Genomic DNA, 16,045 nt, shown 5'->3' on the forward strand with positions numbered 1-16,045 from the left:
GTTGTATTCAACTTGTTTAAAACTTCAAAGTTAGGCTAAAAGCCATGGAGTGATAAATTATTTCGGATTTCAAGCTCTGAAAAGAGAAAGGAAAGCTTTAATCATAAATTAATGCAGTCAGGTTTTGCTGACATGTTACTTTACTCTGTATGTTTTGCATGCCAATTTTTTCTCTGCACTTCAATTTCTAGTTGCTTCTATTCCCAGAAAAGGATGTCAAGCTAACAACATTATGAATCAAACATCACAAAAAATAAAGTGTTTAGATGGATAAAGAATACAGTATTACAGGTTTACAAAATAAAGCAGTCTTGTAAAAATTTGTCTTGCTATTTTCCCTGTCCAGACCAATTTGACGTCATGACTATTCATTAATGGAACATGTCGACAAAAAACATGATAAAAACATTTTGAAAACAGGTATATAAAGGGCGGTTATACCGGCTATACAGATACAGAGGCTGGTGTGTCACGCAGAAGGGTGGCTATACCGACTACACAGATACAGATAGGAAGAACAAGATTGTTTCAAGTGCTTAAACATTAAACAATTCCTAATTATAATGCATTTTTCGTAAATAACAGTACTTACATTAAGTTACAAGTATTACAAGTATAGCCAGTATTTTTACCTTCGACAACCAGTCTGAAGGGAAAAAAAAGGAGGAAAAAAAATCTTGTGTTTTGAGCAGCCCAAGTTTTTACTCAAGTTAGTCAAGGCTAGCTGTCTTCAGAACTTGGTCTAAGAATGTGAACTTCATATTTACATAGAGCTGATGAAAATGTATTTTCTAAAGCTTTGATCGACAGATTTAACAACGAAAATTAACAACATGCACTCCCAAAGAATTAGAAGAACAAAAAAGACTTGAAAGCTGTCGACAGCCAAGGCTCAAGTTGAAAGTAGTTTTCTGAACCTAGTTAAGGTCTTGTTTGTTTTTGCTGTGAAACGTTTGCTTTCTTTCTGAGAATAAAAGTCGATCTGTTTATTATAAGTTAAACTGCAGTTGAGTCCAGTCAATCCAACTGATGAACTTGCATTTGTACTTTTAGTCTGAGGTTACATTTGTTTACTCCCGCGTGCCCATATTTCTGAGAAACCTGGCGTGCATAGGCAGACATGTAGGCATGGCTTGTTATGCTAAGTAGGAACCAACCATGTGCAATATGCTGTACCACACTTTACTCAGAGTCTCTCCAAAACAGTATAATAGCAAAGTAGTGTTGTAGCTAGGTCTAGGAAGGCCGAAACTGAGCCTCAAACAGGCAAATTTTGGTGAATTGTTAGAAAAATTATCTTCCGTAAATTTGTGAATTGAAAAGTTTTTGCTGAGACAATGTGGTGCAACGCCAGTGTTCCTCTACTTAGGGATGACCCTCTCTGGAATGCTTGTTGGACTGTTGGTATGTTTCCTTTGTTATCATACTATGTTCCATTGTTTTTCTATTGTCTTTCGATATCTATGTGTTGGTAGATTCCTTGTAAAGCGATGTTCCTTTGGTTCAACCGGCTGGTCACAGCCTCACACAGTCACAGTTGAGTTGGTAACTTGGAGATCCTAGTTCAAGTCCCATGGTCAGGACATCTCAGTTGGGGCTGCACCGTATTTCGGAAGGGACATAAAACGGGGGTCTTGTGTTCGCGGAGGTGCCTAGAGCATGTTAGATTTAAAGGCTATACCCTGTAAAAATATGCTGTACCCTATAGCTATGTGCCGCTAGGCACTACAAGGGTCTGAAGGAACGAGATTCCCTGTAAAATTTACAAAACTCTTACTTATTAATATTTCTGAAGCCACACATTTAAGAACTTCGTCTTTTGCAAGAAACACTTTAAAACTCAGCTTTAAAGATTCGGAAGACATTCTAAGTGAGTATGCAATGTACATGTATTAGTCTGAAGACCTACATACTTGTACATCGCAGGATTTGATTATAAAAACAGTCTGTCCAAAAACTATGACATTTTTAATCCTAAGGGTATTAGTTGAAGGTAGCTGAACAGGTGACTATTGCTAGATTCTTTCCTCCCCTTCTTTGAAATCAACTTATTCCTTCTCAGGTATTCTTAAACATTACTGAACAGACTTAAGTGCCCTGAAGTAGGAACAGACATTCAAAAATGACTTATAACTTTTTTGAGATCTAAGTTATGGAAGATATTTATTGATTCCCATTTTGCCTTTGTCTTTTGTTATATTCAGTGCATTTTTTTTATTAGAAGAGTTAGTCATTATACCTTTCATTATAATAACTTTATCTATGTCTTGATTTGAAGTTGATTTTAAATGATTGCTATTTATATATTAGGAGACAGTCATTGTTACAGCTAGGAGATTTTTTGTCCCTTTTCCTTGGAGTACATTGAATATGTAGTCCATGGAAAAAAAATACATGTAGATTGAAACTCTCAAAAGACATGCATTTTAACTTGATTGTATGGCCATGGATGATTCATAGGTTTTTATATTTACATAAGATAGTCACATATTTTTGTCACTGTAAGGCATTTGCTACATTTATTTACTTTAGTTTGAGCGTAACATTATAGCGTAGTTCTTGCAACTGTGTTGAGCTAATTGCTTGAAAAATTGTTTTGACAAGGCTGTGCTTGTTTGAAAACGCGAGGGGAAAATTTTTTTAGCCACATTACATCAACAGGTACTTAAAAAGCATCAAGCTTCAGCTGAATTCAGGATGATGACAATAATAACTTTACTTTGGAACCATTTGTTAACTTCCTGTAGTGAATGAGTCCTTTCTTACATGGAAACATTGTAGATGTCACATAAGCTAAGTTAGACCATTGAAATGAAACTGAAACTGAATCTTCCTGTCTATAGTATTTTCTATTTTTGATGATGACTATGTGCACATGCCTTAAACGGTTACATTTTGTCGTTGTTCAAACTTTGTTTTTTATGCTTGATTGTTCAGTGATATAACAAACTTGTATTTTATGATGTATCTGTTTCTAATTTTGAGTAAGTTGAGTCAAGTTGTGTAATAAGATGTATTCGTCTTGTCAATTGTCCTCGTTTCAAAATTGGCCCTTTCACATCAAACAAAAGAACAGAAACTGCCTAAGCTGTATACAGACCTACAATGTTATCTCTCTAATTGAAGGGTAACCTAGAAAAACAAGTTGAACTGGTACATGTACATACATGACGGTATACTTTATATTTATATAACTTTTGTGTCACGAACAGTGGATAAAAAGCCTCTCCGATAGCTGAACTGACATTAATTTCCTTATTTTTCTCGGTGAAGCAGGTATAGTTTTTGCATTTGTGTCTGGCTTATTTTGGCAAGCACTGCTCAAGCCTTCAAAGCGCGCTTTGGATGGATTGTGATGATTTTGTACTTTGTAGTATATTTGTAACGTACATGCATGGGACTCCTAGCGGCTTTTCTTGGTTCTGCCGCAGAACTTCTTATTTTCAAATCTTCTGTGTCTTGATTTTATTGCAGAGACATGGTCAAGGTAGATTTTGGGCCTCCTAGTGGCCTTCCTTGGTACTGCAGCTGTGTTAGACATGCTGTTGTCAGAAACATGCCTGTAAACCGCACCCGGTTTTATCCATGATAGGGTATTTCCTGGAAGTGAACTGTATAGCCAGTGAAACCCGGAGGTGAGGGGAGTTAGCTGCTGTTTTGCTGGTTTCATGATCATGAGGGAGGTCAGGGTTTACATTTGCGATTTTTACTTGGCTAAAAACTCTCTCAGCTTGATTCTTGATTTCTAAAGTTCTTGTCTTGTTTTATTGCAGAGACCCCTCCGCCTGGCTACATGAGTGAAGATGGAGACACAAACGACCAGTCGCAGCATAACAGCATGGTCACGGACTCAGGCTCGGAGATGTCCCCCAGTCCCAACCCCATCCCCAGCCAAGGTAGGGATACATGTACACTGTAGTACACCATAGTACAGTATAGTACACTGTAGTACACTGTGACACACCGTAGTAGACTATAACAGCATGGTCACAGACTCAGGCTCGGAGATGTCCCCCAGCCCCAACCCCATCCCCAGCCAAGGTACGGATACTGTACACTGTAGTACACCATAGTACAGTATAGTACACTGTAGTACACTGTGACACACCGTAGTAGACTATGGTCACCGACTCAGACTCGGAGATGTCCCCCAGCCCCAACCCCATCCCCAGCCAAGGTACGGATACTGTACACTGTAGTACACCATAGTACAGTATAGTACACTGTAGTACACTGTGACACACCGTAGTAGACTATGGTCACCGACTCAGACTCGGAGATGTCCCCCAGCCCCAACCCCAGCCCCAGCCAAGGTACGGATACTGTACACTGTAGTACACCATAGTACAGTATAGTACACTGTAGTACACTGTGACACACCGTAGTAGACTATGGTCACCGACTCAGACTCGGAGATGTCCCCCAGCCCCAACCCCAGCCCCAGCCAAGGTACGGATACTGTACACTGTAGTACACTATAGTACACTGTAGGACACTATAGTACAGTATAGTATACCGTAATATGTGTGTTGTGTATTTGTGTGACTGTGACTCTAGATCTGTGTGTGTGTGTGTGTGTGTGTGTGTGTGTTCGTACTTTCACTGTGACTGTGACTGCGAGTGTGTGTGTGCATGTGTGTATAGTGTGTGTGTGTTTGTATGTACAAAATGTATGTGTACGTACTTATAAAAGTTATATGTGTGTGTGTGACTGCAAGTGTGTATGTGCGAGTGTGTGTGTGTATTGTGTGTGTGCGTGTGTGTGTGGCTGCGAGTGTTTGTGTTAACTTTGACTGAGAGTTTGATGTGTAACCATGTGTGTAGGTTTATGTATGTGAGAGTGTGACTTTGTGTGTGTGCACTTGCACGTGTATAACTTGCACACTTACTGAAGTGAAGATACCATAGACTTCTGATACAATTTATCCATTCTACATGTAATTACTGGTTTTATCTTAACTTGTCATTAGGACTATCCCTGTCTAATAGCCAGACTAGTTTGGCAGCCCTGGCTGTATGCCTTTCCCAGCCAAACAAACAAAAATGACTAGTATGTAGTAGCCTCCTTCGCAGACTTCCTATGAACAGCGGTGTTTATATTGGGGAGGGGGGGGGGCAAGGTTCCCTAAAGGGAGTTGTGTAGCCAAGGGAGTTGTGTAGACGAGGGACGACGCTGTTCATATATGGATATGAACAGCGTCGTCCCTCGTCTACACAACTCCCTTGGCTACACAACTCCCTTTAGAGAACCTTGCCCCCCCCCCTCCCCAATATAAACACCGCTGTTCATAGGAAGTCTGCGAAGGAGGCTAAGTATGTAGGTTCTTCTCACTTAACGAAATATGTGATGGTCTTCCTGTGTTTTCCCGCACCAAGACTGATAAAGCACATGTCATGTTCCAAGTAGTTTCTAACCAGACAGTCATTTCTGTACAGTCTTGATCAAAAAGGCTCTTTGTACACAACCAAGCATTTCAATGTTTTGGTGACCGTCTGTCGCCTTGCATAGGGCAATTCTGACTGGTTCACTTTGCACTGCAGCTAAGGTGTCGCTGCTTGCAGATGCGGTCCCAAAAGTGAACTTGCATAATTATATACAGGGATAGTTAATGCTGTATTTACAATGCGTCTGCAAGCATGGACATCTAGCTGCAGTGCAAATTGAACCAGTCTGATTTGCCCTGAGGAAGGTGACAGACGGTTACCGAAATGTTGATGGAACAGAACAAACTACACGGATAGAGAAGGTCCAGAAGAGAGCTCTTCGCACCATTCTGGGGGGACAGTACACAAGCTACAAATCCGCACTACTGTACACAGGTCTACAACCACTGTCACAACGGCGCCTCGAGCTGTGCAGGAAGTTTGCAAGGAAACTTGACCCCGAACTGCTCCCTCAGAGGATGGGACAGTGTCACGGCAAAGATACAAGGAACTCTCACAAACTCAGAACTTTGAAATGCAGAACTAATAGGTACAGGGACTCGCCGGTACCGTACCTTGTGAAAGTACTAAATGACGGCATGTTATAGATTATTCATCGCATTTTGAATGAAAAAGGAAAACGTTTATGTTACAGTTCGTCCAATAGGCCAGTAGTTGGCAACGCTTAATTGCCTTCGCCAAGAAGGCTATGTTTTGATGCTTGTTTAAGATGTGATCATGTTATTTTTACAGTTTTAGAAGTTTTTAATGACGTGTAGTCTGTAAGAAAGACGCAATTCAGCCTGGGGCTGCAATGTTCTTTTAAATGTCAATAAACCATTCATTCATTCATTCATTCATAGAATTAAAACACTTGGTTGTGTATAACGAGTCTTTAGATTCAGTGACGCTTGATGAAACTGTTCACGTCTGTACAGTCGCGTTTGTGACAGTCCCTGTCATTCCTCCCTGTACTACTAATTTCTTCTGCTCTCCTCTCTTCTTTCTCTCTCTCTCTCTTTCTCTCTATCCTGGGATGATTTTTAAGACTCCAGTTCTGAGACGTCTTCAAGTCCTAAACAGACTCCTTGGCAAGGTGAGGCTGCCTGCCCACTTGCTGCTGTTTTCTTAAGACGTCTTTCTTTTCTTCCCAAGACATCCTTGCAAACCTTCCTTGTCCCACAAGTTGTCATGTCATGTCAATTGTATTTGAAAAATCCTGGTTCTTCAAAAGATTGTAAATTCAAAATTCACCAAGAGAAAACATAAAGATTGTTCTAGTAACATCAATAATTCAATATTAATTGTTTCCATGGAATTTGATTTCAAAAGATTTTTCTAAAAAAGTGTTATGACAACGTCAGAAGTAACATCAGGAAAATTGGCAAAAGGACAAAATTGCAAGAAAAATACACACCATTCCTTAGACAGTGTACATTGCAATTTAAGTTCATGTGAAACATAAGCCTTTACAATTTCTAATGCTATTTCTTCAAAGTTGATTCCAAAGTTCAGAAAGCCTCTGATACACGCTAGTTGTAACAGTTCTGTTCTGTGATTTCTGTGGTGTTGTCCTTTCTATTTTGCACTTTTTCTTTTCTGTAACAGGTGTCTCTAACACTGGCTGTTGTGCTTGCTTTCTGCCTTCTCTATCAGACTAAAACGTGTGTGCGTGTTCAGTGTTTGTGCCTGTAACAATATGTGTCGACAACAATCAATCAAGACGATGGTATCCAGGGAGCTTCTTGTGTCAGAAATATATGAATCCTTTCAGAAATGTAAAATTGCATTTTGTTCAGGTGGGTATTTGGAGCTGTGTATAGTGTGATGTGTACCGAGGGCTTCTGAGGAAGAATAGCTTTTCACTGACTTTGCTTTCCTTTGGTTTAAACAGATATAAAATCACCTGACGATGTTTCATTGACTGTATGTCACCTTCCTCAGCGCAATACTGACTGGTTTTACTAGGACTGACACCTAGCTGCAGTGAAAAGGGCAACCAGTCAGTATGGGGAAGGGGACAGGCAGATATTGATACGTTAGCAGATGATTATGTACCTAGAACTTTGTTAACGTAAAAATATTTTTCTATAGTGATGAATACTGCACACAGACTGTGGAAACGTATGTATATAGAGGGAAAAAAGGTTCTGTACATAGAAAACTATGTCCAATTAATTTTCCAACCTGATGAAACTATTTAGGGAGGGTTATTCACAATTATTTTTCTCTGTTTTCTGACATCCATCACTGAGACTTCTTCAGCATCACTACACAATTTTCACTGGCCAGGGACAACTTTGACCGTTCACATCATGAACCAAAGCACACTGTTCAGAAAAAAACCCCCACATTTCTAGTGATACTGAAAAAGAGTGTCCAGAAGTTTGAGATCAAAGAGGCAGCCCTGCCTGGATGTCTAACCTTCATCAACATCATTAACAATAGTCATTGTTGATTAGCGAAGTTCTTTTATTGTCTACCTGTCATCTTCATCAGTGCAATACTGACTGGTTCACTGTGCACCGAGGCTAGGTGTTACTAGTTCACTGTGCACTGAAGCTACATGTAGGTGTTCCTGCTAACGATGCAGTCCCAAACGTAAAGTATTGTTGATACTTTAGATATTGTTTAGTAACGGTGGAAATAATGAGATGATGCAGTTCCAAATGTAAAGTATTGTTATTTATTTAATGATAAATACTAAATGTGGTCCCTATTTGGGACTGCATTAGTAGAACCAGTCAGTATTGCTCTGATGAAGATGACAGACAGTCATTGTAACGTCGACTCATGTAACTACTTGTGTATAAAGAACTCTGCTATTCAGGCATTCTCCAACCTGATGAAATTATTCATGGGAATAATCATTGGATATTGGAGTTTCTTTTTACACAACCAATGAATCTCACCTGCTGACGTTTCGGTGTCTGTCAGACACCTTCTTCAGAGCTTCTGACTCACTTGAGTACTGCTTCAGACACCGAAACATCAGCAGGTGAGATTCACTGGTTGTGTAAAAAAAAAAGAATCTCCAATATCCTATGTTCTACCAACCTGATGAAATTTCTCAGGGGATAATCATTGTTTTTCTCTGTTGTTTTTTTTCCAGACAGATGGTCAACGAAACGTCAGTTGAATATATCACTATCTTGGTTGTGTACAAAGAGTCTTTTTATTCTTATTCACGGCGGTTATTCACTTTTGTTTTATTCTGTTTCCAGACCTACAGCCGGTTACGTACACGGAGCCGACCTTCTGGTGCTCCATCGCGTACTACGAGATGAACACGAGAGTCGGCGAGACGTTCCACGCGTCGCAGCCATCGCTGACGGTCGACGGCTTCACGGACCCGTCCAACTCGGAGAGGTTCTGTCTCGGGCTGCTCTCCAACGTCAACAGGAACCACGTCATAGAACAGACTAGGAGACATATAGGTTGGTTTTGTTGATTTTATACTCCTTGAAATATAATACTAATAGGACTGTTACTGTAAAGCAGAAATGTTCTTGGTGATTTTATGTTCGATGTTTTCGCGGCGACCATTTCACTGCAAACTTAAAACCACAGCGATCATTTTTGTCCAATACTGTAGCAGTATGTGGCTATAGTGCTGCCGTGAAATTAGAACCACTGCGAACACTCCATTTTTGCATTGGCGTGAAATAAAAACTTTTACAGTAGTTGAGAAATAAGCCAAAACACTAAAATTGTCATAGAACAGACTTGGAGACATATAGTTGAGTTCTGTTGTTTTTATACTCCTGTGAATAAATTCGGAAGAGTTAGTTGAGAATTAAGTCAAAACACTAAAATTGTCATAGAACAGACTAGGAGACATATAGGTGAGTTCTGTTGTTTTTATACTCCTTTAAATATATAATACTAATAGATTCAGAAGGGTTAGTTGAGAAATAAGCCAAAACACTAAAATTGTCATAGAACAGACTAGGAGACACTTACTGGTGAGTTTGGTTGTTTTTATACTCCTTTAAATATGATACTAATGGATTCAGAAGGGTTAGTTGAGAAATAAGCCAAAACACCAAAATTGTCATAGAACAGACTAGGAGACACTTACTGGTGAGTTTGGTTGTTTTTATACTCCTTTAAATATGATACTAATGGATTCAGAAGGGTTAGTTGAGAAATAAGCCAAAACACCAAAATTGTCATAGAACAGACTAGGAGACATATGTAGGTGAGTTCGGTTGTTTTTATACTCCTTTAGATATAATACTAATGGATTCAGAAGGGTTAGTTGGGAAATAAGCCAAAACACTAAAATTGTCATAGAACAGACTAGGAGACATATAGGTTGGTTCTGTTGTTTTTATCATGATGTAGAGATTTGAATGGAAAAGAAGTTTTGAAAAACTATCATCAGCTAGATAAGACTGGACAGTCACTGATGAAGCATACATGTACCTGAAATGTCTGACTGTTCCAAAATTTCAGGTTAGATCGAGATCAGCAGTGATGCTTTAGTAGCTTCACAACATCACTGTTCCCTATGCCAGAACTAAGAGACTGCAGCAATCCTTCCTGCATTGCGCCATCAGACTGTACAACAACTTACCTTCCGGGTCCTGAACATTCAGTCTTCCGTTTGACTTGACTTGACTTGACTTGAAGTAGTGCAGCTCAGTATTTGTCTTTGTACATTGGTAATGATTTTAATGAAATTTGTAACAAATGGTACACAATTCAGAGGGAACGCAGTTGTGTTCTCTCTGCCTATGTACTTTTGACGAAGAAATGTGTGTAAAATGTATGTAATGAATAAAGTATGTCATTATTCCCCTCAGGTAAAGGAGTCCGGCTGTACTACATCGGAGGCGAGGTGTTTGCGGAATGTCTGAGCGAGAGCAGTGTGTTTGTACAGAGCCCCAACTGTAACCAGCGGTACGGCTGGCATCCTGCAACCGTATGCAAAATACCTCCAGGTAAACTTCCTTCTTTACTTTTTGTACCTTGCACTTGTTAAAGATGGAAAAAAACAAAGTGCAACTAAACAGAGTTTTTTTTGTATAAGAGCATAGAAATTGTGTTGATGAATTACATTACCAAGTTTTTGCAAAGCCTTTTTTTCCTTCTTCCAAGAGTTTGCCCATCTTCACTGTTTTTTACAAGTGCAGTTCCATTACAAGTTGCTAGGGGTCTCACTTTTCCTTCTTGTCATATCAGTTGCAACCTATAGATTTTTAACAACCCAGAGTTTGCCTAAGGGCAGCACCATAAAAAGTTGATATATGCCTTGTACATGTATCTCTCTCCATGTCTTTTTAAAGGTTGCAACCTGAAGCTTTTCAACAACCAAGAGATCATCCAGCTTCTTTCTTTTGTCTAGCCACTGCAGTTCCATTACAACTTGCTAGGGGTCTCACCTTTCTTTCCCTTTTTTTGTTCTCAGGTTGTAACTTGAAGATTTTCAACAACCAGGAGTTTGCCCAGCTCCTGTCCCAGTCCGTGAGCCAGGGCTTTGAGGCGGTGTACCAGCTGACGCGCATGTGCACCATCCGCATGAGCTTCGTCAAGGGCTGGGGCGCGGAGTATCGGCGCCAAACAGTGACGTCGACGCCGTGCTGGATCGAACTCCACCTGAACGGCCCCCTGCAGTGGTTGGATAAGGTCTTAACGCAGATGGGTTCCCCGCGGGTCCCGTGTTCGAGTATGTCGTAATGACGCGCGACGTACGCTAACTTTGTATGTACAGCCACAAGCGGGGAGCTTTGATTGGTGCTTGGAGGGTTATGGTGGTGGTCTTACTCTGTACAGTCAAACCTGCCCAAGAAGACCACTTACGGTACCGATAAAATCTGGCCTAGGTGGACAGGTGGTCACTATTGACAGGTCTTACCGTGTACAGTCAAACCTGCCCAAGAAGACCACCCAGGGGACTGATAAAATCTGGTCTATGTTGACAGGTGGTCACTTTGGACAGGTCTTACTCTGTACAGTCAAACCTGCCCAAGAAGACCACCCAGGGGACCGATAAAATCTGGCCTATGTGGACAGGTGGTCACTATAGACAGGTCTTACTGTGTACAGTCTAACCTGTCCAAGAAGACCACTTAGGGGACCGATAAAATCTGGTCTATGTTGACAGGTGGTCCCTGAAGACAGGATTCTTAATGCTTGTGTCAATGGGAAAAATTGTTAAGGGACCTTCAGAAAGTGGTCACATTGGCCAGGTGGTCCTTATTTAGAGGTGGTCACTTGTGCAGGTTGGACTATATTCTTCCCAAGTAAAACTGGAGAAGGAAAATATGACAATATTCAAGGACCAGATTCAAGACTAACACAATCGCTTCAGATTTAAAAAGAAACCAACAATTTGAAAGCCTAACAACCACTTTTTAAAAGTGACATATCTCTAGAACCGTATACATTGTTGACAGATGTAGAATACCACATTATACGGAAATGCAAGCTGATGACATTTAAACATAATCCTGCATCCAGTGACAAATTAGACTATTTTGGGCTTTCAAAATTGTACTTTTAGATCAGAACCTGAAGTTTCAAAAACAATTTGTGGAATTTGAAGTGATCGGCGTTAGTTTTTGTATCTCAGATGAAGTGTATATATTACACAGATTTATACAGCAAAGGGTTGAAAACATAACTTCTGTCAAAGATTCGAAGTGTTTTAAAACAGCTTCTTTGCGGTATGGCTCCATCACCAATCAAAGCTTTGCTTACATAATTGTATTCTGGAGGGTATATGTGAATGTCTGAAAGCAGGGTTCTTATTGGCTCGCAGGTTGGGAGAAGATGAATTCTGACAATGTATTATCACTTCAACCACTTTGGTTATTCTAATACATAGTAATAGAAGGTATATAGAATTCTTGTGCGTTATATCTTAGTAGAACAATACCTGTAAGCATATGTCTGCAGATATCAATACTGGAGACAGGACATATAGTCATGTATTTTATGCACATAACTTGCTCACAATGATCGTATTGCTACCCTCAGAACAAAATGGTTTGCTCCACAATTAACCTTTACAACGACTATGTAGGGCTTTGCTGCAACATTCTTTTTAAATGTCACAACAACAAAGAACAAGAAAAATAAGTTCGCAAAAATTCTGCAGTCTTTTAGTGTACAGATTGTCATGTATGAAAGGGAATGTATATGAAAAATAAACTTAGTAAGCATATAAAATGCTTGTGAACTTTCTGTAGAGACCAGTACAAAAACATGGTTAGTTATCTACCCTTTCAAATGAGATTCCAGTGCCACAGAATTGTACCATTGAAGAAAGAAACACCCCATCAAAAGCAAGAAATGTCTTGCCACTTAGGAAAGAAAGGAATTAGCTTTAACAACTTTTTTTGTCAGTTTCTTCGTACATTTTGACAAGTTGAAGGAAAAATGCTTATTTATTGTTTGAGTACCTTGTTACGGAAGAGAGAAAAAGACGTGCTAATTTCCCCACCCCTATAGAACAGAGGGATATTTTTGTATTTTGTTGTGTGTGAAGTTACGGCAGGACAACAGGCTGTAACATGTCGGAACACGGGTCACTTTGGAGTGAAAAAGACCGGAAATTTGGAAAATCCCTACAACTTGTAAGTCAACTATTTCTGTGGTAGATACAGGATTTTCTTCATCACAATCTTTCTTTTTGTGATGTCAGTAAACCCTTGCTCATGTCTTGGCAAGATTCTATTCTCTTTCAAACTAGACACTTAAAGTTTGGTGTTAAATGTCCGAGTGGCTAGACTAGCAGCCCCCCCGATCGAGCGGTGATGGGTATAATTCCTGGCATTCCTAACTACACTAAGTTCGAAATACATGGCTAAAAGTTGAGTTTCCAAATTTTTCAGTGTCTTTATATATCTGAAGTGACCTGTGTTGTAAAGTGCTTGAGCATCACTTTAAATGTGCAGACTAAAAACGAATGTGGATGTTGCAAGGTAAAATGTGTGTTGGGCACAAGGGACCTAGAGGGATGCCAGGCTTCCATCGGTCAATGGGTTAGCACCGCATTTCTTGCCGTTTCGGGCGGACCTTACAAGGCCAGTCGAACTTGACTTTGTGGATGACATCCAAGTGCATGGATTTTGGTGTAGTGAAAGAACAGAAGCAAAGTTGACCTGTCATTTTTAACACAAAAATTTGACTTACCCAAATTTTTGACTGTCTAACTCCAGTCTTTGACAAGGAAATTCAGTACAAAATTTAATGTAAGTCCAGTTTTTTGTGTGTTGAAAGCTGAACTTTGCTTCATAATGATTTCTACCAACACAGATGAACTTTGAAGAGAAGAGAGATAAGATATGTTTCTTAGTTTGCAAGACTGACTACTAATCTGCAAATAAAGGAGCCACCAAATGAAACATTCACAGTCTAATTGCAACTGTCTGCAAATGAGGAGTACATTATGTCACAAAGCATCCTGTATCTATAAATGAGCTAGCTTTTGTCACATCACATTACATTTTGCAGTTTCCAAAGGATGTCATCTATAACATCTAAACTATATGGCCTTTATTATACCCCTTCAGCCACTGTTAAGATTAAAATATAACCCTTTTGTTTCCTGAATTGTACTGTAGCCATAATTACAGTTAGGTGCACGAACCGGGCAAAGCTGGGAAAGTTTACATCAAAAGCGTAAAAGATTACTTGAATGTGTGACACATTTACGCTGAGAAAATTGCTCAAAGGACTAAGATTTGTGGAGTTAGCGTTCCCTTCTTCAATGTAGCTTCAATTGTGAGAGGATTTGAACTGACTACCATGGGCAATGTGAACAAGAAGAACAACAATTAAAAATAGTTGTCAAATTCCAAGGATTTCTTCCTGTCTTTGTGTGCCATTGGGCAACATCATCTAAACCAAAGATATCTTTCCAAGTAAACGTTGAATGTTGACAAAACGCTGAAACAGTGTTTCTTCCTCTGTGGAATCATCTAGGAGTAGAGTTTTGAAAACAGAGGTGTATTAGATTTGGAACACAGCCATTTTACCTTCTTACATGTATAACTTACTTACAAACTGTGCCATTCTCATTTGATATACCAGTATATAGTCTGTAGTGTTAAGGGCTGAGGTACCTCTTCCTGATTCTTCTTATATTGTGGACAGAAAAAACATGTTTAAGGCCACTCCAATTGATTGTTTTGGTTCTTGGATGTTCTTAAATAAAAATTGAGCAAAGGAACAAGATGAAAATGGTTGCTTAAGATTGAAACTGGAATCTTACAACATTCACTCCAATGATACTTAACCTTCTCCCTGCTGCCTAACTCTGTAACCAATAGGGAATTGGGTGCCAAATGGCTACTTCAGAGTGCTAAAGGTTAAACAATGTGAACTAGGACACAAATCAAATCAAGTAGGACACACGATTTTGCACTCTATTCAAATCTCGATATTCCAATTGTACATTATTTTTAAAAATCTGGGAACCAAGAAATCAAATTGACGTAGCCCAAGTCATCAACAAAAAAACAACAACAATGAACAGTAGTGACTCCTGGCTAGTAGGTTGTCTGTTACTACATGATTGTAAAGTATCACATTTAGTAACCTATTCGATTCTAGCCATCTTTATGTACATGTACATTGTATGTCTAGCCATCTTTATCGTATTCTGTTTTACCATTATTTTGCATAGTTGGGGGGAGTTTGAATGTTTCATAGAAAATGTTAAACATTGCTAAAGCTATACCAATTTGTTTCTTTGGTTATCTGACATTTTAAAAGTGGAGCAATAAAGAGGGTGAAATTAAAACAAAAGTTGGGGAGGAAAACTTGAACGTTATATTCACTCCCTGAAACTGTATGTACTAAGGTACAGACTTCTCCCTTAGACTCTGTTTTCATGTTGATATTACAGTTATGTTATTGTTTTTAAAATACCAGAACCAACAAATCAAGATGATGTGGCCAGACTATACTATTTTCACTTGGGTGGGATAAAAGGGAATTCAAACTGTCATTGAATTATTATATAATGTTATACACATTGTTGAGGTTTGACTGTGGAGCTTCAAGTATCTACCATGCACCATACTTTTTCCTTTCAATAAATTTCTGCGAGGCACATTCTAAAATTTATACAGGAAAAAAGTGGAAAAGATTTGGTACAATTACAGTAGGTTTGAATATGGACATGTAATGGAGCATTGTAATATCAATGAAAACAATCGTTGACGTCATTTCCCATATTTGGAGCATCAAAACACCCCTAATATTGAATGAGTCAGTCTGTTGCCAACCCTTACATGTATGTGGTACTGTATATGATAAGGTATAGGAGTTTATTTTTTATTATGGAGTATTGTCTTTTTCTAAGACATAAGTCAAGGTAACCAGTCTGTAAAATAGATGCTTATAATATGTGTACGCTTCTTTATAAATGTGCAACACTGACTGTGACTTAACAGAAAATAATCCAGGTATAGATTCAATTCTTTTTCACATGGCGGAAAAAGAGTTTAATGAATATACATTGTAATCTGCATGTATTAAACGTTGCAATGGATTTTTGAGCCGGACAAATTGTAAATGGGCATTTTCTGAGGAATCTTTTTTGTTTTTGTTTCCCATGTTTCTACATGTACATGTAACGATAACCATTTCACAAGGTGTACAATAC

At 39.1% G+C, this 16,045-nt stretch overlaps 1 protein-coding gene across 6 annotated transcripts in view; it reads left to right on the forward strand.

Moving 5' to 3' along the window:
- The window catches only part of LOC136425723 (mothers against decapentaplegic homolog 3-like), a 28,857-nt gene extending 15,947 nt beyond the window's left edge, over positions 1–12,910 (forward strand). For 4 of the 6 annotated variants that reach the window (XM_066414656.1, XM_066414658.1, XM_066414661.1 and 1 more), the window contains 5 exons: positions 3,774–3,896; positions 6,473–6,520; positions 8,649–8,861; positions 10,233–10,370; positions 10,838–12,910. In XM_066414656.1, coding sequence (XP_066270753.1) covers positions 3,774–3,896; positions 6,473–6,520; positions 8,649–8,861; positions 10,233–10,370; positions 10,838–11,106 — 791 coding nt within the window. In that variant the 3' untranslated portion in view covers positions 11,107–12,910. The remainder of the gene's footprint in view (positions 1–3,773; positions 3,897–6,472; positions 6,521–8,648; positions 8,862–10,232; positions 10,371–10,837) is intronic. The other 2 variants (XM_066414657.1, XM_066414659.1) reach the window with 1 other exon arrangement.
- The last annotated feature ends 3,135 nt before the right edge of the window (positions 12,911–16,045 follow it).

This window comes from Branchiostoma lanceolatum, chromosome 19 (assembly GCF_035083965.1).
Source record: "Branchiostoma lanceolatum isolate klBraLanc5 chromosome 19, klBraLanc5.hap2, whole genome shotgun sequence".
In the NCBI taxonomy this organism is placed as follows: Eukaryota; Metazoa; Chordata; class Leptocardii; order Amphioxiformes; family Branchiostomatidae; genus Branchiostoma; species Branchiostoma lanceolatum.